General features: G+C 40.3%; 2 protein-coding genes across 2 annotated transcripts in view; both read left to right on the top strand.

Annotated features, from left to right (window-relative positions):
- The first annotated feature begins 286 nt into the window (after positions 1 to 286).
- LOC111263385 (thioredoxin domain-containing protein 5) lies at positions 287 to 9,215 on the top strand. The gene is made up of 7 exons (XM_022838412.2): positions 287 to 452; positions 1,100 to 1,667; positions 4,276 to 4,365; positions 4,549 to 4,663; positions 5,198 to 5,517; positions 6,035 to 6,265; positions 7,084 to 9,215. Exons 2-7 carry the CDS (start codon positions 1,431 to 1,433, stop codon positions 7,216 to 7,218), a joined length of 1,128 nt encoding a protein of 375 aa, XP_022694147.1. The 5' UTR covers positions 287 to 452; positions 1,100 to 1,430; the 3' UTR covers positions 7,219 to 9,215.
- Positions 9,216 to 11,565: 2,350 nt separating this feature from the next.
- Positions 11,566 to 24,326, top strand: part of hwt (SH2 domain-containing adapter heavyweight) — a 106,462-nt gene continuing 93,701 nt past the window's right edge. The window contains exon 1 of the mRNA XM_022838415.2: positions 11,566 to 14,490. Within this exon, the coding sequence (XP_022694150.1) occupies positions 14,406 to 14,490 (85 nt within the window). The 5' untranslated portion in view covers positions 11,566 to 14,405. The remainder of the gene's footprint in view (positions 14,491 to 24,326) is intronic.

A 24,326-nucleotide genomic window follows, 5' to 3' on the forward strand; every position in this document is an offset into this window, starting at 1 on the left:
TTAACACATACAACGTAACTACGCGAGCGTAGCAGGCAATTCCGTGCCACTGCTGGTGTACTAGTATCGTGTTTGTCTCTTAAATTTCGGGTCACATTAAACGGTGTAAATTTGCAACCGGGTGAACCCCACACGTCGTTTCGTGTTGGGATCCCGCCGTCTGAAACAATGCTTAATGGTAGCACCCATTGTAAAATAAAACACATTGCTCATCGTCTGTACCTTTATTTACGTTTTCTACTGTAATCGATCTGGCAGACGATGGCATTTAGTTGAACACTGGATAGATAGACAAACAGACAAGGCCGGCATGTTTACTGACGTTTCTTTGCTGGTCTTCGTCTGCTACAATCGCTCGACGGACGACGAAGCCAGGCACCCGCGAGCAGCGACACTACGAGTCAGTATCATCTTCTGCACAGGACTCGTAGTGGTTGTAGCAACTAGCATAAGTAAGTTGGTGGTTAGCCAACCGCCTGCAGTGGCCGTGTGTCCGACGGACAGTTAAAAGCTCGTAGCGAGAGGTATTGTAGAATGCTATAACTTAAAGTCCGCCTTTACATTTCTATCGGAGTGAATGACGCAAACGATGCTGTCATCATATATCTGTATAAATAGATAATAGCTATTATTATTATCATCATCAGATGGTAATTACAGTATAACTAGAAAATTTGATTTTGCCGCTAATACATATGCTTCTCGTGCATAGGTTTTTTGAGTGTTGTATTTTATTTGCTCAGTATGCACCTGCTTGAAGTTGATTTGCATCCATTTTGTATCTTCTTGGTCTGCACTTGTAAAAAAACATTTAGTGAAGAATTAAAAGCAAAACTGAAATAATTAAAAGTCTAACTTCTAACGTATTTTTTAGTATGAAGTAGAATGCTAGAATATGCAGTGTTCATCGCAGTTACTTTTTAGGTTAGATCATTTTACCGCCATAACGGTGTATCTCACTAAATTTCCGTGACGCATACTGGTGCACTTACATATTAACGCCCAGTAAAGCTAAATATTGTTGTAACAACTGGTTGTCTAAGTTAATTACCATTTACTAATTATTATTGGTGCTTCTGTCTGTCTCTCCTTGTTTCAGTCTCGACACAGGACTGCTAATTTAAACGTCACGGACAACGCTAACGATATTTTTGCTGGTTGCTACGGCAAGCGGCATTAGTAAAACGACAGATGTGATACCGGCCGGCAATACAGGCGATTTCCAAATGTAGTCAAGTCAGTGTGGGGGTTCTATCAGCACTATCTAGAGCTGCCAGTGTCTTAACTCGCTCTATAATTGCTAGTATTGTTATTCCACGGAAGAAAGGGCTCTGCGTCGTTGCGTTAGTGCTTATGCGTGACAAACTGGCTTGTAGTGACAGTGTGAACTTCTGCTGAGCACGCGAAGTTCACTCGTTGGATCAGGAAGGATGGCATGCAAATGGCTAGCGACACTACAGTGTATAGCAACAGTCGGGGTCGTACTTGCCGAAGACAAACTCTTCAAGGGCCAATCTGTAGTGAGCTTAGATAAAGCGGCTTACGAGGCAGGCATCGTTATGGATAAACCCTATTTTGTTAAGTTCTACGCTCCGTGGTGTGGCCACTGTCAACGTTTGGCACCTACCTGGGAACAGCTGGCTGACAAGTTTGTCGACAAAGATAAGGTGAGCTCGAATTGGACTGCAATGGTGAGCTAACTAAAAAGTCAGGTAGAACCCCTTAGCGACCGTTCTTGAGGCCGTTTTTAGTGTCCATCACTTTTTTATTACCCTACATTTAGCGGATGTGTTGATGCGCTTAAGGTTGAAAACTGGAAAAAAAAACTCTATTTCATATGACATTTGTATTGTCGTGATTTCCGATGTCTCGTATGCTGGTGTAAAAACGGCCTCACGAACCTAATACAGGTTCGTCCCGCACTGGTGATAAGGTACCAAAATGTTGAAGAACTTCAAATACGTTTTTTTTTCAACATTTTTTAGTTAAAATAACTATGTGGGAATACTTTGATTTTGTACTAACATTATACGTATTGTGTGCATACTCAGCCGCAGGTCATTAAATCGAAATGTTCTGCCTTGTTTGCTTATTTACGGTAGTGACACCCCTTGGCTTTGCACAAATACCTGATCGTTTATTATACATAACATGAGAAGAAGGATCTCGTTCTATTCTAATTGTTTAGCTTTTTTCATTATAGAAACTTTGTACTTACTGAACTCTAAATTCGAATTTGAAAAATTTCTTTAATAAATTACTGTTTGACAAGTAATACTTAGCTGCGTATCCCTATTTTCGTATATAATGAAAGTATATTTCCTATTTTCGTAATAATGTGCACCCAGCAAAGCAATATTACTAGAATTATTAACGCACGCCTATTAAGTGCTATTTTATCGTTGGTTCCTATATTTCAGTCTTCTTGAATTCTCTATATAATTGGAATGACTTGATTCAGATTTGTCAAAACATAAATTGTATGGTGCCGCGGCCCTGGTTTGACGATTGAACTACCGTACAAGTAGCGTTTTTCAAGTTTCGTAAATGTGATTATTTTTGTAGTATGTTGAACTTCCGTCTTGTATTCAGCGCAGTTTTAACGTCGGTCGTTTTTAACTTATTTTGATTATTTTTGACTTACTGAGTGAGCTGGCGAGCTCGAAACTTTACCCCGATCGATTATGAAGGGTACTATCTATTACTTCGATCGTGAGTTGGTCTGTAGTTCCTTTAAGAGGATCATGGATCTGATTTTATCGGGTCTATATTTAGTTCGTCTCAAAGTCGTAAGCACGAATTCGTAGTCAACACACTATACACATTTGCCGTATGAATAATTATAGTTAGCTGGGTACGATCAGAACTCTCTAGCCCAACACTCATTCTGAGTGCAACGCCAGCACCTTCGATTTAAACAAAGCGTTCCGCATAACTTAGTAAGTTTGATAATTGCTTTGAACCACTTTGAAAAAAATAATTGTTAGTAAAGTCTCAAGCGTCTAAGTAAAAACGATCGGCTTTAACATAACCGTGTTTAAAATCAGAGGTAAGGGCAAAAATCGGTGACCATCGATAGAGGAACGAAGTGGTTCTCCAATGACATGTAATACCTGACCATTAGCAAATAAAAAATTTGGATAAACAATAATAGACATTAGTTATATTTTGTTTTAAAATGTATCTGCTAAAACAAATTTTATTAAAGTAATATTCTATTTTTCAAAATATTTTGGTCGTGTAATGGCTTACCGCCATGACTACATATAGGAATTGTATTACAAACATTTTAGGAATTTTTGTGGAGACAGGCGGCCATAGTTAAGCAGGCTTGATCTGATTCACCCAATTGAAAGGTGCAGCCCGTCAGATTGGTCGTTTTGTCGCTTTTCGCGTTCTTAAGTTTTAAGACGTGCTTCGCCCATTCTCTTATATACGCATATAACAGGTGTTACCTTCGGGGGAAAAATAAACTGTGGTGTAAGGAGACCGCTGCCGGCCGTCTCGATCGATCTGACGCAAGCAGTGTCCTTGTCGCTGACCTTTTCGTGCCATGTCATTACAACAGCAATTAGTCTGTTGAATGCGAGTTCTCAGGGAGCAGCAGTTGCCAATTCAAGTTCTACATTATGTAATATAAGAAGACCTTACACAGACATACATTCGTTTGTTACCTATTCTTAACTGTTTTCTGGGATGCTTTACCTATAGGATTATTAATGGTATCGTAGTATCGCACAGCGTTTGCAGCGGTCGACGTTCGGCGACAATTGGCATTATAAATCATGCAGTGTACATGATAAAAATAATAAATTTTCTTTATCTGAAGAGGAAATCTAACAAAAAATTCAAAATATTATATAAACGAGCATACTTCGCAAGCAGATAAACGATCCGTTAACTCGCTTTAATCAAAGTATTAGGCTGCCGTTTCAGTAAAGTAAAACAAAATATAATATATATAATAATATGATATAATAAAATATAATATATATATATATATAATATAATATATATGTTTCATAATAATGATTGATTTGTGGCTGACGCTTTATAAACAGATGACAGAATCATATACTGGCTAGCGTTATGTACCTTTTTCTCCAGGCATGCTTTGTTGATCGCCTGTGTAATTCGGAGTCAGGTTTTTTGGTAGACTGTGTTACGCATACGATGAAACCTCAAATAAGCATGGAACGTGCATACGGGATTCACTTTCGATTGGAGATAGATTATCTTTTTCTTTTTTTATCTAAACCTGCGTTTGGATTTTAGGTAATCATTGCAAAAGTCGATTGTACCGAAGAGCCCGAAATCTGCACTGACCATGAGATCCAGGGGTACCCAACATTGAAGTTCTTCAAGGTACGTAACATCATAGTAAGTCGATTAGGTATTAATCATAAATAAGCAGTTGCCGCAAACTCTTATTTTTCTTCGTCATATCCTCTGTTTGAAGTTATTAATTAAGTCCAGGCATAGAAATACGTATGCTAGCCAGAAAAATGTAATATGTTTGACGCTTACTACTACTACTAATTTCCACAGGCTGGCCAGAAAAAGAATGGTGAAAAGTACCGCGGCTCCCGGGAGTTGGAGGCTCTTTCATCGTGGGTACTCGAGAAAATTGGCTCAAAGAAGCCTGAAAAACAGCCAGTTGAAGGTAAGTAGTGTTATGCACATTTGTTTGTTCTTCGAAATAATTAAGTGTATATAGCAAAATTATTTTGGATAGTGTTCACCTTTTGTTTGTTTTTTGTACTCATATCCAAGTTAAATAGACGAATACGTTGGTTTAACTAGCTATACACAATGCGATTACGACAGAGAAGCATTCAATAGTAGTTCTGAGTAGGTATTCAGAAATTTTTATGCGGTGTTCACTTGCTTCGATGTCGTAGACAACCTTGATTGAAGCATAGGATGAATGTATTTGAATATAGTCATACGAAAATCAACAAAATCCTACACAACGTCAACTTACCTTGCTCACAATAACCTCCCTATATCCAAGTTCTGCTATGTAGACCCAGAACTAAGTTTCGCACACAATGCCTTTTATATATTGCTCCTATTAGAGACGCTCTTTTTAGGTGTACGGTAAGGAAAAAAATCGGTGGAGGATTAGCACTAGACAAATGCAGCTTTCTTTTAAGAGTGATAAACTTCATTCCTTTCACCTTCTGTTCACCTTCAGGGCTGGTTGAATTGACCGATGCTACGTTTGATGCGCATATTGCCAGCGGGAAGCATTTCGTAAAATTCTTTGCGCCATGGTGCGGTCACTGCCGAAACCTCGCTCCGACGTGGGAAAAGCTGGCCGAGAAATATGCCTCCTCGAAGGACGTCACTGTCGGCAAAGTCGATTGTACTGTGCATGTTGACCTGTGCAAGCGCTTTGAGGTGCGCGGCTATCCTACGCTGCTGTTCTTGCAAAATGCTGGCAAAGCGGTCGAAAAGTACCAGGGATCAAGGACTTTAGATGACCTATCTAACTTTGTCGACAAAATGGTCAAGGTACATGATGTGCCATTAATATGCGAGTACGATATCTAAATCTTCGACATATTATGACCTACTTGAGGTTTGGTTATTGATACAATGCATTGAAATTAATGATAAAAAAGCAATGTTTCCTTACAGTGTTGTTTAAAAAATTAAAAGACCATACATGTTTACAGTCTTTTAGTTTTTTTTATTTGTCCTTAATTATATTATTAATTTGGTCGTACATTTAGTCCACAATGAATAGCTATGATCTACAATACTTGGGTCCAAATACTGTACTGATGACACTGTAATGGGAAGGTTATTGAACTTTATAAATTTAGCGTAAACTGACTTGTATTAGCACTCAAAAATCGTGCTAATACAAGTCAGTTTCAAAAAAATCGTGATACTTCAAAGTTTAACTGCCAAAACGAAGACCATTTGCAAGCGCATAGTTGCAAGTGCTTTAAAGCGCAGGAGGACATTTGTCCAGGATTAAATTTATTTTTTCAGTTAATCCATTCGTCTACCCACAATTTTTCAGGAGGATCCGAAGAAAGCTGTCCCGACTGAGTCCGCTCCCCTTTTACTTACGGAGGATACCTTCGACTCGGAGATTAGCGCCGGTGTTACCTTTGTCAAATTTTTCGCTCCGTGGTGCGGACATTGCCGAAATCTTGCTCCTGTTTGGACGGATCTTGCGCGTAAAGTCGACAATGCCAAAATAGCTAAAGTGGATTGCACGCAGCACGACAACCTTTGCACAAACAATGAGGTAGCAAAGCTGTCGCGTGAAACACGACGTAATATCTCTGTGTACTATGATTTCGTTCGTGAATCCAGTTCTTGTATAGTTCTCTACACTCGTTTAAGATGACGAAATACGGAAGCTTGTTTGTATTATTGTATTGAATGTTGCGAAGTAACTATTTGAGTAAAGTCATCTTCTGAAAACCTATAATGGCGTCCGACCACCTTTTTTTTTTGGTAATATCTTTTTGCGTACCTATTTCGTTCGGTTGAATATACATACATTTCATCCCACTTGACTTAGTTTTATTTTAAATATGGTGTCGGTTACATTAGTCGGTGCCTAAGGCCTGTTACAAAAGAGATGGCAATAAGCGTCACTAAATTTTCCTATTTTTACGAATTTTGGTAAAAGTAAATGATTCACAATCCAGTGATTGGAGGGTGTATTTAAATATTCATATTGTCAATGGAGCGCACACTTTGCTGATTCAAACACATGTTCAGCTAGCCTTCATGTAACTCCTCCGTGAATCCTTACGAAAACACTCCATTTCTAACTCCATATAAAATTTAAAAAAAAAAATGGCTCTCAAATACAAACGCGTTCACCGGAATTGGGCCCTAACTTAGATCTTACAGAAAAATACACTTCCCTTGGGTCGTATAACTCGGAACACATGAAACACGCAAGCAGTCCTACTAACGAAAACAATTAAACAATATTTGAATATTTGGACATCTCGTGTTCAAAAATTATTCTAACGCTGACCACATGAAGTGTTTGAAAGTTTTGAAACAATTACTAAAGGTTACGTTTATGTTTGCTTTCGAAACACGCAGGTGCAGGGCTATCCGTCTTTGATTATTTTCAAAGACGGCAAACGAGTGGAAGAATACAGTGGCTCGAGAGACATTGATGATCTGAAGGACTTCGTGGATCGGCACGCTAAAGATTCAAGCAAAGATGAGCTGTAAGAGTTCGTTAACTATCTGTTTAGTTGATCTAGATTTTAACTAGATTGGTCCAAAAGAATATCACGAGATTAAGAAGATTGAAAATGTTGGTCATAGGCATTATCGAGGAGCGGGTAAACAATTTTCTTCTATTGTTTTCGTCGGATGAAGTCCTCGATCAGTGCAACTCTTTCAGCTGGTCAAAATGTTTCGTTTGTTTCATTCATAACAAACAACCCATAGCGTGCTAGTAACGTTCAACAGTGTTTTCTAAACGCGCTTTTTTCATTCATATAAGTAGCGCGCATTTCCCTCTACCAGCGTCGCCAGTGCTAATATGGTGATGCTATCCCTATTCTACTAATTCAATTTTTCGTTTTCATATCTCCATGTGTGACGTGATAGGCAGCAAACAAAGTATATACATATGTAATACAAGCCGATCTCTGTCATCTCTCTAGTTGATAAATGGTTGTATGTAAAAAGCGTACGTCCTCTTGACCTGGGCTGGCCTACGTCGATTTTGCGACCATAGCGATTGATTGACTCGTGTATGTGTAGATAATTCATAAGTTAGAGTCGATCGGTTGGGGTAATCTAACATGACAGTAACGACACTGCTTGCGTTATTGACAAATCAAAATAGCAAAATTAAATAGTTCTTTTTGCTATAGCTATTGCGTGGTTTATACGCATAGAAGCCATCACGTGATTCCTTCCTGTACGTTTCCCGCTGTACTCGTTAATCATTAGCGTCATTCATTAGCCTGAGACTCACAAAAGAATCCATAGTATAAGATTAAAAAGGCGTGGCCCCATTGAGTTTACGTGACGAAACTGGGAGCGACTGTAGTCAGAATATACCATCGAAATATTGTGTACCGACAATAATGGCCAACTTAACTAAATTTACTTGCTTAAAATGAATCAATGATAATTCGCATCTTGACTATACCCGTATACAACGATCAACAGCACCGTGCTACACGCATCAGAGAAAATATTTTGTTGCTTTTACCTACGGATACATTACCGTTGAACGGAGCGCATTTTTACAACTATTGTCGTTTTGAAGGTCGCGCCCTTTGCGTGTACTTAGCTCAATCACTTTATAATATGTCAATATAATATAGATAATATTATATGCTTCGAACGTAATCTTTGTAGGTAAGTGGTGTGGTTTTTTCGCCGTGTGCACGTGCGGAATTTCCTGTGATGTTATTATTTGCGATGTTTTCTGTCATACATTTCAATAGAAATAAGTTCGTGTATAGTGGTTTTAAATAATGAATACTAATCATGTTGATATTTCATACAGTTTTTGTGCATTTATGAACACATCCAAAGCTGATATTTATCAATTTTAACAGAATGCAAACGGAACGGTAGCTTATTGGATTAAAGGCTAAAAGTTGTAAAGATTCAAGCGGAATTAAATAAAACTTGAAATAAAAAAAAACCCTTATACTTGGAGAGGTCTTTCTACCTATCTGTTCATCAGATCAATATATAACGATAGATGATCGACGATCCAAATGCTTCTACCGATAAAGTGCGTCAGTCACATTATATGCCAGAGCCAGGAAAACAAAGAAGCTTATGACAGATGCGTTATCCTATGTACCCTTGTACTCATCCTTAATGTAGTAAATTGTGCCAATGAACATGATCGTCTTTCGCATTAGAGAAAGCCTCGCACAACCAATTTCTGCTATCGTGTACTCGATGATGTCAATAGTCGAATAATGATCCAAATTAAAATAGTAATAACTGAACGATTTGTCATAATTGGATGAAAGTTTGTCGAAGTTTACTACTACTACTACAGTGTATTTCATACATGATATGTTGTGGAATTTGACTACGACTGAGCAGAGCCACATCGTACCGCTAAGGAATGAAGGCGAACCTTTTCACGTAAACGTATATACCTAATACACACAATACATAAACAAATATAAAGGATACCGTAATATGCATCTCATCAAATAAAGACTTTGTGTTAAACTTATTGCTAAGTCACCGCATCAGTCATTCTGCTCCATTCCAACGCGAACTGTGATAGGCACAATATATCACAGCATTAATTAACGTTTTTGAAATTCTCACGAGAAATAATTCAATACAATGAAAAAAAGTAGAAACCGAACGCTTTTTTTTTCCTTTCGAAGGCATCGAGCTGAGCTATAACTTAGTTATGCTAATGTGGCGCTGTTTACGCTTGTATCTGAGTTCTTAAACTAAGTCTTAGCAAGCGCTTTTTACTCTAACTGGCTCGCGATGAATCTATAAATTCATTAGATTGCTTTTTGTCGCGGTGAAGCACTGTCAGTTAATTAACGGTTATGCCTCGGACACGTCGCAATTATGCAAATATCTCTGATTTGCTGTAAGTTCTTTTTTGAGTTTGGTAATCTGTGTCGCGTACCTCTGGCTACCGATCACAAATGATAGGATAAGCATTGTATAAAGGTGGCACCTTTCATTTTTCTTTTGAATTACCGTAAGCCTCTTTTCCATCTTTATTAGTTCCTCGGTTTCGCATTTTCTGTACGAAGAGTTTTACCCCTCGTAAGCAATGTGGATGCACGTGGTCCAATTGACAGCTCGCAGATAAGCCGCTAATCGTTCGTAAGCGGCCTAAAACGGTGTAATTGCCATCACTATGTTATTCTATGGTACGACTCGATCGATAAATGCGTGTTTTTATAGCCTGGTGTCTTCAACTGATTATAATAAAACGGTCCAATGGAAGGGAACCTAGATGGCCCTATAGTGGGACGTTACTCCTGAGCATTGAGAGGGTTATCAAGCAAACTCGTTAAAATAGTTGTCTAAAGTCAGCGTGCTTTAATCGATCACTTCTGCCGGTGAGAGTTGTTCATACCTACCGCAATATCACCTATAACAGTCATGCCGTTTACTTTTTATTTTCGGTAGACATTCTCCGCAAGCGTCAGCACGCGTTTCATTTGTTGTTATCCTGCTACTGTTGGCATTTCGGCAGCGTTGCTGCCGAAGGCAGCGATGAAGATATTTATGCAAAAGCTGCTAATCAATCGAGAGCCTACCGCCTACATCGTATGGCTCACAATATATATGTATAAATAGATGTGTGTATTTAAGTTACAAAACTCATGTATGTTGCGAGATCTCCTTGGCGAGGTGGTGCGATCCGTACCCAACTCCACCTTGCTTCATCACAGAGCTGACGGTGCGAGCTTGCGGCCAAATGAACCCTTCACTGTATCTCTTTTTCGTTGTCGTATACATGCCTGGACAAACCGTAGAGCTTTTTAGATATAGATGACGATATTGGTGCAAAACTAAACAATGTTCAGTCAACTCTATACCAGAACATTTTCAGGTTAACTTTCCCGTTTTTGTAGAATTTCATGTCGTGAAAATTATTACATTACTCGTAATGCTTAGCAACATATATTCATGGCTCATGGTGGATCTCAGATATTATATTTTCTGGGCTAGAAAGACTCGCTAATCTCCGCATCGAGTGAGTATGATTATGCTTCCGCATATCAAAGATATTGTGATCAAGAAGATAACGTCTTACTGAAGACTATAGATATGTATACTTTTCTTTAACCTAAGTACGGGTACATTGTTAGTACTCTTCGTAAACGGTCGCGATTATTTACTGCCGATAAACATCGGTTAATTGAACCCTGGTTATTGCCATGTGGAAATATCACTAAGTGAAGAACCTGGTTTAAGTAATCACCAACAATGGCACTGAACAAATCTATCTGTTTCTGACCCCCGTGCAATAAGGGTAACCTTAACTGCGTTGCTTCTAACTTCCTGTCACACTTTTATCATATTTGTTTCATCATCTGTCTCTCTTGGATATAAAAAAATTAGTTTTACTGCTATCATTCTAAAACAATTCAAAATCATAACGAACTTCACAAGATTCAGATAATTCATTTCTCGATTTGTAATTAAGTTCGCGCCCTTTTTCTGTGAAACTTATTACCATAAGATACGTCTTATTACTCTTTTTGTAGAGCGGTCGTGAATTATTACGTCGCTATTCCGTGTAGAATTCTATTTAATATCATCAGATTATTGGAAAGCTTCAGATTGCCCAGTGCTAAAGCAATTGCATATACTGCGAGATGTCCAACATCTGTTTAGCTGAAATCTCAGTAAAAACGTTCATGACGTATGCTAAATGAAAAAAGTGATTAAGTAAAGAAACAATAAGATTATCTAAATGCTAAGGCTGGCTTTCCTTTCAAGCCTCTGTTAGTGGATGTTCTTTGCATTGGCCATACCTTGTGAAAGATCTAAAGCAAGCAGACTTGAAAGAAAAACTCATATTATTTTATTAGCTTTTTGCAGCTAACCTTAAAAGTAATGGCAGTTCTTGTCATTCATCGAGTTTTCCTTACTTGTCAACAATGTTTCTCTATTTTCCGATAGAAATTTCAGCGGCATGGCGCGATTGTCTGATGTGCAGCTCCCTCGGTTCGTTGTCACGGTAACCATCAATATGCGACCATCGCTGGTTCGGATTTCAACGTTAGCAATCGTTATTAATGCACATTTCAGAGGTGAAGGAGAAAAGTCAAGTTAAGTTCACCAAGACCCACAGATTGTATAGCTAACGATTAGTGGAAAGAAACATGGTTGATCATATTTCACGTCGGGGCTGATATTTCGTAACGTAAAACCTGCCTGTCACAAGTTTCTATTAGAGACTGAAGTGGGTCCAGTTTTATCATGGCCTTTTCCTGGTTGCCCTCTTGGCTCAAATCCGGGATGATTTAATATAGAGGGAATAGAAAGTAATAGAAACTAAGCCCCGGATCAAAATCCTTTACTTTCCTTTGTAAGTGGTGATTTGACGCAGTAGCACAGTGCTGTGTTGTTGTCTGCACTGTCTATTCCAGAGCCTGTAATAACGCAGTGGTAATTTTTTTCTATTTGCTTCGCGCGGGTTTTCTCATCTGACCACCAGATGGCGCCACCAATCCCAGACACACCCACTGCGTTCATGCTTTGATTGTGTATCGAAGTGCCTATTTCGTTTGTTTTGTAAGAGACAAACGCGGTTATAAGCTAGGTGAAACCGTGCCTGTAAGGAAGAATGTTCCTTGTTTAGCAGTGCGGTTATCGTGTCAACAATCATGACTGCTCTCTGTTCTCGTCATCGAATTCGTTCATCGTTGTTGCGAGCGTTTTCCGTAGCCGGCCAGTTGGCTAATTAGTTCTCTACCCAACAAAGATCAGAACGTCAGTGGGTGAGCACATCTGCAACAAAGTTAACTCGGAATAAGAGCAGAAGTTGCAGCATTTTTTTGTGTGGCAAAACAGAGCTAACCGAAGAACAAGTTCGCGCAGCTGCATCATCGCCTCTGTCCAACCACAATATACCTACACTTCAACAGTAGATCTGTACTACTAATATTAGTAATACAGGTTTCTCTTGGCTAGTCAGATCTTTTTTCAGCGACTTGACAAACCCGCCAAAACACAAGGGTGCCCCTCTCTGATCAACTTCGTAGGTTTTCCTGAACAGCTGTAAATTGCGCGGCGCGTTCAGATTTGGCATAGTTTGGCATTGACCGGATACGAACTCCGCGCCACCTTCGAGCGCCAAGCAGCGTCTGCACTCTCTGTCCAGCAACGATCATCAGCTGTGAGATAGAGAAAGGGATAAATTCGACGGTCTAAAGCGAGCCATGCTGTACCGTACTCTCAGTCGTATTCATGGTGGGAGCGAAAGATTGTCGTGTCTACCCTCCAACCTGAACTGGCAGAGGTAGTAGCAGTTCTAGGGGAAGTGGGGAAAAGAGGGGTGAGGGAGAGGTTTGGTTGGTTCGTGTCTGGATTTGTTCCCTTCGTATATCTAGCTCTGAGGGGGAATATTGTCGTGTGCAGCGCCTCTAGCTGGAGTAGTGGAAGAACGACGCACACGGCTTCAAAACAGTAGCAACGACGACTCCGATTCCATTAGTGTGGAGTTAACTCGCCCAGCTTATAGCGGGTGGTGTAGGTGAGCTAAGTGCTAAGAAGTGCAAAACGACAGTAAACGAACGATGCTGCGCTACTGTATACAGATGTAGAGCAGCAGTCGCCACTGCCGGCAACTCGCGTCGATAGTCAGCGAGCGCCGGTGAAAAACAAAGCGCACACACATATACACCCAGTTCTCGGACAGACAAAGCAGACTCCAGGCTACAACTAGTATTTCCCAGTTGACACCTCTCTTCGAAGTCCAACACAAATCCACTGTTGTTTTATGTTGCGGTCTGCATCACTCGCCTGTGTGGCCAGATTCGTTTGGTCAATTGGCATCGCTGATGCTGCTGAAATAGTAGTTCAATTCATCGAAGCCAGCTTCTCGTGGTTCACCCCATAGTAGCAGGATGGCCTGACGAATAGAAAGTCCATGGAGGCTTGTGTGTGTTCTCCCAACCGCGAAAGCTATATTAATATTATCGTAGTCACAATAGAGTAATATAATATTAATAGAGTCAGCAAAAAAATATAAAGCTGTTACACTAAATAATCAAAGTACATTCGGACAACCCTGTGACAGAGGTGCTAATGTTGTATATCCGATTTCGCGATAAATACGCGAAGTTCAGGTAAGCTTGCTTAAGCAATAGAAAAAAAGGAAAAGTTTTTGTAGCAGAGTAAACGAGATCGCAGGAAGTGCTTTAGATTGCTCAAAACTTTCAGCGTATCGTCTATTGGATGGTTGAAAATTTTCGAAAAACGCCTGTTCAGTGAGTCAGCGTTATGTTACGTTGCTGCTAATGCTGCTGTTACGTCGCGTAGTGACGATCGTGCTCTCGTGTAAAGATTACCATAAAGTCGTAGAGTGCCGTGCGGAAATATGTAAAGTGGCAAGCAACGTTACGGACCGCACAATTGGACGTGTCGTGTAGAACAAAAGTAGTCCTACAGACTTCGTTGGAAAGGGGCCCTGGACTAATTCGAGCTATTACACAAAGGAGATCCACTGGAACATATTGGGCATGCGTTGTGTTCAATTTGTTAACACAAAACGGTCAGACGTAACGGGAGCGGAGAGAGGTAGACGAAGCAATACCTGCCGATTTCGACCTTGCCAACCATCGTCGTATGTGTATATATTACACCTATAAAGAACCGAAAATCAGCCGACTGCAGAAGGTCGAAACGTAAGCCGAGATAGAAGAGGAGCCCCCCTACCAATCATGTCAAAACTACTTAAGCATTTCAAGATTGGGAAAAAAGCAAACAGCCCCGTCAATCATGTTGACTATCAGTATATGGGGTTCGGTAAGTATTGTACCTTATAGATATAAATCATACTCGAAACCAACAATGGGTCATGTGCAAAAATTAGATTGAATCCCAACCATAATCAAGAGGCATGTAGAAACAGCAAAGATAAAAATTCAATTATGTATATTTTTTGTTAAAAAGTAAGTTAGAAATGAGTGTGCCTAACAGCACCAAAATGCGCAGAGTGCATAAAGTAGTTGCCTCTCATTTCTGAATCAATCTCCCTACACATAATAGTTCGTAGTAGTATTTAGTTATGTTCTGAGCGAATATTATGTAAAACGCCGTAAAAAATATATTTTCTTTTTTAATTTTATAGATGATTGTATGAAATTATTCGATGTACCAGAGCTTGTCGTCGCACATTGGCGCCTACTAGGTACTGTATATAGATATAATATAGCATGGGCTATGGCGACACTGGCTAACTACAATAGAGCCTCGTAAAACGGTAGTCAGTCTGTTAAACAGCAATATAGCCGTAGATGCGTTGGGTAGAATAAACTGATATTTTTTATATGTATGGGACAGTTGACCTGAACCATCCGATATAGCGATCAAACATTTTTCTCGTCAAAGACTTGCCTTATGACGCGTGAACAGCGGCCCTATTGCCTGTAGGAACTCTCGATCGCATGCCAATGACATATGTTAGAAGCTATACCTTTGTTTTGCTGGCACCCTACGCACCATTAGATTGCTTAGTCGTCAATCGGGAATCAACATTACCATAGGAATGTACTTGCCAACTGTAACTCAGGCCACCCCAGAAAAAGCCTAATATTGTTAACGTGGATTTTTAGCAGTACTTGACAATAGCTGCCACGTCATACAATATAGACGTTATAGAGCTAATCAAAACAGAGCCGGCTGGACACAATCGAACTCGTAGCATGGAAAACGTCTAGTTATCATTCAGGTAAATTGTATAAACAGACGTCCGTATTTCACTCCAGCAACACATGTTGATTTGCAAGGTGGCCCAAATTAAAATATCTGATAATAGTTCAGCGCGGTCCGTTTTGTGGGCTATATCATTTCTTCTCTCCTTATTTTATCTCTATTTTGTAAATAAAAACGAAATGTGTTTTTTTTTAAAAACTTGGGAAAAATACAGTTGATTAAAAGAGCTTTTTATCTACTTGAGGATTTCTTGAATACGTGTAATGGAACTTGCGTGTCAGGTCACGATAAATGGAATAGAACGTCGTTGTGAACCGAAATATATAGCTGGCGTGTACGCTACAATCAAGCTAACTACAGCATTTTCGAAAGTGCCGAGTGGCAACCTATTGCAGATTCAGTCATAAAATTTGAATCGTTCTGATCATTGCCTTTAATAGGCCTATGGCGTGTGTCTAATCAAAACGCGTAAGCACACATGCATACATGGGTGGGCATATTGGCAAAATGGTTGCGAAGAGATTACCAAAGATCCTCGGTAATAGCTGCTCCCTAGTACGGCCAGTGATACTGAGCGCAGGTGGTGAGTTTAGATTTAGCGATCAGCGGCTGGAAGCAGCCTGAAACCTCATAAAAATGCTTTCGTTTCCCGAAATGCTGAGGGAACTGGAGTTGACCTCGTTTGCGTACGGCGAAATTTTTGCAATGAGCCTGACGGCTCTATTACTCGATGGGGCTCGGTGTCATTCGTCGATCTACACTATCATTGTACCTAAGTTACGATAGTTATGCCTTGACCGTAGACCTACTGCTACCGCTATCGATGAACTCTGACTCTGATTTTAATATTACTACACCGGGTACGAAACGATCAAATGTAAGTCGTAATCGAGCGTTACTGCAAGATGCGCGGACAAAACAGCGATATCTGCCATCCCCATAGGAATTGCGTATCGGGCGGTAGCATTAAGCCAAAAGTCAAGATAACGCATAGATGACTCATTGTTTAATGAAGTTAAATGAAAAACGCGGTGAGTAAAATAATCTGGTTATGATTATTTCGGGGACGTTCGTGGAACTTTTGGAGCGAATTTGGAAGAAGCGGGATGGCGGCGCGTGTAACAATCAAATCCGGTAGTTATCTTATTAGGATTGACCTCCTATGACCTGAGCGTCTTTTATCACTATGGCAACGGCGCGCTGTACTGGCAAACATTTGTTAAGATGATTAGCGATAAGGTAGTAGTATAAGATGATAGTAACTAATAATGAATATTGGGATTGAGTAATTGTTAACACTTAACCTCTTATGTGATAGGGAATGGTACTACACCAATATCCGGCACTCTCCCTTCTTGCACACATCTTTGCCATGCCACTGCCATACGTAATGCGTACTTTATATTTGTATCGAGCTTTATCCAGCACACATGCACCTTAGTTGGTTATAGGTCCTATACAAAAAAAAAAGTAATCCTATGTATACATTTAATATACCATTATGTTCTCAAAATTAATTTTGCATTAAACGCATGCAATGCATACTGTCATTTATATACGTGCAGTATAAATGGGCACCTTCTTGATCGTACACTATTAATCCATACTTTTGTCCCATACTATCGACAGGTTCAGTCATGTGCTTTGCAAATTATTTCTAAAGTACGGGGATCATACTTGTGTTATTTTTCAAAATCAAACTTAAACTTAATTCGGTACAAACCTGAATCCAGAGTGCGGATTGGCTGTCGGTATTTAATTGCTCAGTCACGTAGCTACAGTTATACTTGCTGTTTTTTTGCCACCCCATCCTCTTCCAAATATGGTAATGCATTGCCCGAACTGTGCCGCTACCGTTGACCCATTATCCTATTTTTTATATCGATCACATTTCTTAGGTTCGATCCTCAGTCATATTGATTTAAATCTTCAACGACCATATGAGTTTAATCAATGTTAACAATCTACAGCCCGTGTATACGTTAAGTGTTTCGATGGTGATATATTATCTAATATGCAATTGAGAACGGTGCTAGCCTCCATCTAGATAATACCGCGTGTTGATCGTATTTATATAGAAACATCATATGTGTGCAAAAAACAAAGTATAGTCTAAACGGTGTTCCAGTTTTCGTTACTACGATTAGGCATGTTCATCTTTTCAGCCACTCCTTGACGACATCTTCCCTTCGATGCGCGTACCCTTCGATCCATTCGTATACTCATGTCTTATTGTTCTGAAAACCCGGACCACCATTCATGGTAGCTTCTATTTTTGAGTTTACCATCTTCTCATCCGGTTCCAAAAACCGCTACAAATTAATAGTGGCATAGTTTGTCAAAACTTTTTTACCGTGATCCAAAAAGTTTATTCCCTTATCATTTTCAGTTGTTTTTCGTGTTTCGATTATTACTGTTGAGTAATCTTTCACATCCAGTGCACATAATGTAAGCGATCTCGTATAATAGTCAAGCTGGTTTCTTGCTAGATTGTTAACGATTGACGTCTGTGTGCGCGTGCGTACCTGACTATCTGTCAGTGTCAAAATGGCCTAGATCACCAAAAAGTTGTACTATTGCAGCGGCTGCATCCGCAACAGCAGATTCCGAAGTGGCAGATGGTGTCTATGCCAGATTTTGATCCTTCTTCTGCACGACAACGGGCAACGGCGACGAGCAGCACGTCCTGTCGTCAGATGCTGGTAGCGGGGCTAGTGCTAGACTAACTGAGCAGTCTCTGCTCCGCCTCGGCGATACAACCGTACCCCAGCACAACGACGAAGTGTTCGTCTCTCACTTGGTCTCACTCTGTTTAAAACGTCTTCACATAGCGGCAGAAGTCGCAGTAGTAGCAACAACAACAGAAAGTACAGCAAGTGCCAGCGGCTAGAATCAGTCAGCGCCCGATAACAACGAGGGTACCAGCAGCAGCGGCTGTCTACTACTACTACTACTACTGCTGCTGTTGCTGCTGCGACTCGTGCTGCAAACCTCGCGCGAGCACCATGAAAAGGAAAAATCTGCCGAACGAAATTCGCTGCCATCGTTATGTTGTGACCGTTGAGGTTTTTCGAAGTCTTCGCCTTTGCACCACTGAAATTGCTGCTCGTGATGCTTTTGCTCTTGCTGCTGTGGGCAGAAAGGATACAGCTTCAACCGAAAGGACTGGGCCAAACTTCTTCGCTTCGAATTCGACACTCCTTAATCTAGTCTAGCTTGGCCCAGCCTTGTCTGTTAGGGCGTTGTGTTGATTCATTCATTTGTCTCGGCTGACCAGCCAGCGCTTCAGAACAGCTTCACTATATATTTGAAAACTCTCGATAACTCGTAGTTCTTGTTTTCTGGGGGCAGCCGAGTGCTACTGATGGGAACACGTCGTGCTTAGTTAGCATGCGGTGTATCCTAAGGACGCACGACCACGGTAATATAATAGGTCTATATGCTAAGTCAGTTGAAACAAGGGTACCATTTAGCCTACTCGGGCTATGGGTATAGACCCTTTAAGTTCATGGTAATGAGCACCAGGTGACGTCCGGCGAAAAAGCCAGGTCAAGCAGCAAAAAAAGCGCGTCTCCTAAGACAATCTGTAGAGACTAGGAAGAAGTAACCGGTCATCGAGATTCGATTCAGTGGTTTGTTGAAGTTTATGGAGCACGAGGTTTATTCAATTTTAGCGTGCCTCGTAATATTCTACATAGGAGAACAGTTTACTCTGAATGTTACTTTATCGATCCAACAAATTATCAAGTATTGTTCACCCTTCACTTTGTTCTAATGCCGAAACCCAGTTTTTGTATAGGTGAAAAGTATAAAGGTCAATATCGAAAATTTTAGGCCACTTTATTGATCTTAAGAAGCGTACACAAGTTACCATATGTAACGTGTCGAAAGCGTGTCTGCGCGCAGTGACGTCAGCTGGCAGCAGTCGTCACAAAGATGCACACAGGCCTGTGTCTAACAGATCAGACAGCCCGGTCAGGTATGGTCACATGTTTAGCGAAACAGCAACAGTGACTGAAATTCAAAAGAGAACAACGCAGACAACTTTCGCGCATATATTCGTATGGCTGGGCGGGTAATAATGCCTATTTTTTCACGCTTACGAAACGCCGTCGGAAAATGTCGGAAATTCATTGAGGGAAACGCATCCGCTAATGGCAAAAATAGAAAAGGAGATACGGAAAACCGTACTGACCGACGATTTGACATGTCCACAATACCGCTGTTCTTGCTGCCGTTGTTACTGTTACAGCTAGAGAGGCAGTGTATGGCGAACGGCTCAGGTTGACCTAGCCTAGGCTGACCCCATTTGTGTGTCTCGTGAATAAAGAGGCAGATGTATGCATACTGTGCGAGGAGCTGTTCAAAGAACTGCAAGACGAAGAGCTTGACCCAAAAAAAACCGACAGAAAGAAACGATAATAACCGTAATTAGAGCTAGATAACTGACTACTGCAAAAAATATCCGACATTATACATATGTCGGATATTTTTTGCTTCTTGACTCTATTGTGAAATTTAACCATTTAGTTGAGCATACCATTGCTAGTAACGCTATGGCATCTTTGTGCTGGGTGGCGAGTGGTAAGGCACCCCCTAGTCATAAAAACATAACACATTATAGGTGAGAAGCCAGTATCACTGTTAAATATAGCTTGTTTTAGCTATATTTAACAGTGATATGTTTTTAACAGTAGCTATGTTTTTACATCAAAATATTATGCGACAATGGTGTTCAATTAAGGGGTTCTTTCAAAATATGAGGTTGAACTTGGAGCAGGCGCGTGTGGGGGCGCACACTTTTCATTTCTACCCTACGTAAATTCCCCAATCGTTGCTAAGCAAAGCGGCTACAACGTAGCACCAAAATGCATAGAGCTCATGCAGGCATACGTTATTTGTGAGGGGGTGATACGTATATCTACAGTAGAAAGTAGCATTTAAACAACGAGTCTTCTTGTCAAAAAAGGTAGAAAGGTAGTAGTTGTGGTTTTGCGAAGTGCCTTAGTTTGTTAGGTATATTTCGGTGGCTGATTTTTTCTTCGGCTCTATTGAGTCCTTCTCAAGTAAGCCACGAAGTGTATTCGTAAGTATTTTAGCCGCTTCTGCTTCTGCAGTTTAGTTGTTGTCAGACCGGTTTTACGAACAGACATAAGCGTGTCTTTAAGAATGCATGTTATGAGCCAGTGTCGTCTTTCGAATTGTTTACGTCGTTCTGTTGTGCGTTGGCGAACTCTAGGCGATGCACATTGGACGTGGCCTATCTGTGCGTCGTCTTCCTGAGGACTTGGCCTTTTTTGTTGTTGTTTCGCCCTAGTAATTCGTTTAGCCTGTACAGCTCTGTTGGAAACCCAACCACGTTAGGATTTATGAATACATATAGGTAATCAAGAAGGAATTCATAAATTTATATTCAGCGAATATATTGCCAGATATTCGTAAGGAAGTAGGTAATCAGTATACTCATTTTAAAATATTAAAATATATATTGTGCATCGTACCTGAGGATTTAGATGAAATTGTCTAGAATCCGGAGCTATCAGTTATCATATAGTAAGTTCTCATATAGGAAGTTCTGTTCCTGGATTATTGTCATATTTTCTACAACAGCAAGCCGGCCTTATACATCATAATCAAGTTTTTAAATATACTCCTAAATTTATGTACAAAATATAAGTTCTTTTTTAATTAGTGAACCTATAGATCATTATGGGTTCCTATTGGAACAAATGCTACAACTTTAAATGGAACAATTATTGGTTGGTCTGAGTATGTTATGCCTAATGATTCTACTCCAGCTACTCGTAAATATAGATGTATAGATTTAAATGTATAGTATCAGCTGTTGTAATGTATGCTAACTTTTTTACCTATGCTTCTAATACTAAAATTGAATTCTTCGTGGGATCCTTTTTTCAACTTGATATCGGTACCGATCGCAGATTGTGAGGAGTTCATTTCATGGAAGCCATCCATAAAAGTCGTCTAAAATGACCGTTTCCTCCTGTTGATAGTTATGCCACCATTGAGACCTATTCTTGTACTATACCCTGCCGGTAGAAGCAATCTTAGCAGCAGCCCTGGATTTGCCCGTACGTGTCGGACCATAAAGGATATAAACAGGCGATCGAAACTTCGTAGGCCCAACTGGAACCAATAGATTTCGTAGTTCATATAAGCCTCTATGATACGTAGAGGGGTGTAATTTAGCCACATCAGATATGCTTTTTTTTTGTCATGAAGAAGAGAATTAATTGCTCCTTCCAAGTCGCTTCTATGGCCTTGAGATATTGATGTTCCGAATTCTTGAAAGGAACCAGACTTCGAGCAATACTCCATCGAGCAATACGATTTTCTGTTCCACGTGCAGCTTCGAAATGAGAGCAAGCTGGCAATTTAGATTTGACAGAGTTGAAAGTTCGGGTGTACTATACCGAACATACCCTTAGAGATGAACAGCGCCAGTCGCAGGAGGAGATTCGTAGCCGACAATGAGGTATCCATGGTTTCCGAGTCCAATGAGTCTTTCTATGTTTTCAGTTGTGTAGTTGTTGACTGTAAAGCACCAGCGAGCGTGTCGTGTTGTGATTTGTATTGCTTTTTATACAGCGAAGTGACTGCTTAGTTTTACCAGTCATTTCGCGGCATAACTTCTCAGCATCTTAACAGGGTGCGTGATGGACGGAGCGGCTATATAAGCAGGATCTTTTCAAGTGGTTTATCATTTTATTGCAAGCACCCGTAGCGATAACATCGGCTATTGAGGCAGACCCCCTAGTTTCTATCAAAAATGTTTCTACAGGAAACGCGAGCGTTTTCCTGTGCATGACGGTATTCACAATAGGTTCATGGGTGATTTTTGAGCGGAACTATTTGAGTAGACGGCGCTCGATTCTTTTAGTTGTGATAAAATTTTTAGGTGTGTACAGCAATAACAGAAACAACCAGAACGAAAATTTAACTGGAAAAAAAATGTTACTAAAAATATAGAAGCAGGACTATCAGCATGACAGAGTGCTCAAACGAAGTGATACGTGAATAGATGAATGTATAGGACACTAAATTATAAATATTACTTGGGTATGATCGTGCGTTTAGTCGTATTTAGCACCAAATATAACACAAATTGATGACTGCGCGATATAAGACTGCATACTTGGGTAGTTGCTGGCCGTTCGGGCATTATTGAATCATAATGGCTACATAGGGAAAATATAGGTTTATCTGTTGTCTCAAGGAATCAATAAAAGTAAGCGGCGATAGTGTGATGATTTCCGCTAACATAGATAATTAAGCACTAGATAATTAAGCAAAATTTTTTTTTAACAAGATGATTAAGCGTATAGCATAGCCCACTACGACATCAAAAATGGATCAGTGTCTTGTATTGAATACGAACGTGTTCAATATCTAATTTTATCATGAAACGTACAAAAAAAAAATAGAAGTATATACGGAGCATAGTCTGTTTCGACATTGCACTTGTATATTGATATTGGCTGAATTTTTTTAACGCTTTCAGTTGTTAAATGTGCTTTTTAGAGGGCTTCTGTACGATCCGCTCAATTGCAACACATCTTCTGTTATCAAACGCGACGCCATCTTCAACATTATTCAGACTATTTGTCATAACTGTGCAGATACATACGTACGTACTTATTATACAATGCATATCAGCATGGACGCAGCACGGGCCCCGGAGCATCTGTCCACCCCCTTCCCAGTTGTCCTCAATATCGATTTCTAAACTGGCTAGCGCTAGCGATGTTAACTCCATCGTTAGGTGCCTATGTTACTATACATCCTGGTTGTCTCGAATCGTTGCGCTGCGCCGTTGCTTATGACGACTAACGCTACCGATTCGAAACAATTGCCGTTCCCACGCCAGCGGCGAGCAGCGACCTCTGTTGGTAAACAAGTAGTATGATCGTTAATGACAGTGGATCGGGCGGTCGACCGACAATTGGACATGAGCAATTTATAGGTCCAGTGACCGAGACGGGATACATACCGAGAACTGCCCATAGAGCTCAGCGGTAGATTTGACTAGGTAACTCTGTTGTCCTTTTCCCTCCTGCGCACTTTCTGCAGGACCGTATTTGAGCGCTGTCTTATTAATTTTCTAATAGTAAGTTGAATATCACTCGCGTTATTGTTTCATTTTACTTACTCCCGTGACATGTGTTAGCACTGTAAACAAGCGTACCATTAGAACGAGGAGATGTATAGGTATGACATGTTTCGTACAAAACATTCACAAGGAAGATATACGCCACAAAACGTATGGACACGAAACATGTCGTAGTTAGTGGTACGATTATATCGTGAAGGTTATTATTCATTGTGTATTTACACCGAAGGGAATATACTTAGCGTTTTGCGAATATAACTTGGGCTCGACTAGGCAGAGATCGAATCCATTGATTTCGCTGTCAAATAATGACTCAATAGTCAGACGTGTTTTGTCAGATGCACGAACACCGAGTGTTCAGGTTTCACTTGCTCGCCGTAAATGCGTCTGCTTGAAGATCTGCTCTAGAAACCACTGCAGCAAGCTTTTTAACACGTAACCACAAGAATGAGCATAGTGCAAATAGCGGTGTTCTCTAGACAGATCAGATCTTGTCTTCGTCCGAGCGTTAAGCAAGCGCTTTTGTGATCTTTGCTGCACTAGCTTCAAATTTATCGAAAGCTCTTGCTTATTCTGACTGGATGATCTGTAGTAGAGACATACCCGATTTAAAGTGGCTGCGTGCCGATTCTCTCTGGCATACGCTTGACCTCAATTCCTGTACTATCTTTTAGACTCAAATTGTCCGTGGGGCGCCCTCTTCCTGTCTGGAAAGAAGTGTAGGTGATCGACGTTCTACCCTGCTCATTTCGTACAGCTACGTACATATCGTATGCCGATAAATATATGTATTTTT

Source organism: Varroa jacobsoni, unplaced genomic scaffold, assembly GCF_002532875.2.
Source record: "Varroa jacobsoni isolate VJ856 unplaced genomic scaffold, vjacob_1.0 scaffold_761, whole genome shotgun sequence".
Classification (NCBI taxonomy): domain Eukaryota; kingdom Metazoa; phylum Arthropoda; class Arachnida; order Mesostigmata; family Varroidae; genus Varroa; species Varroa jacobsoni.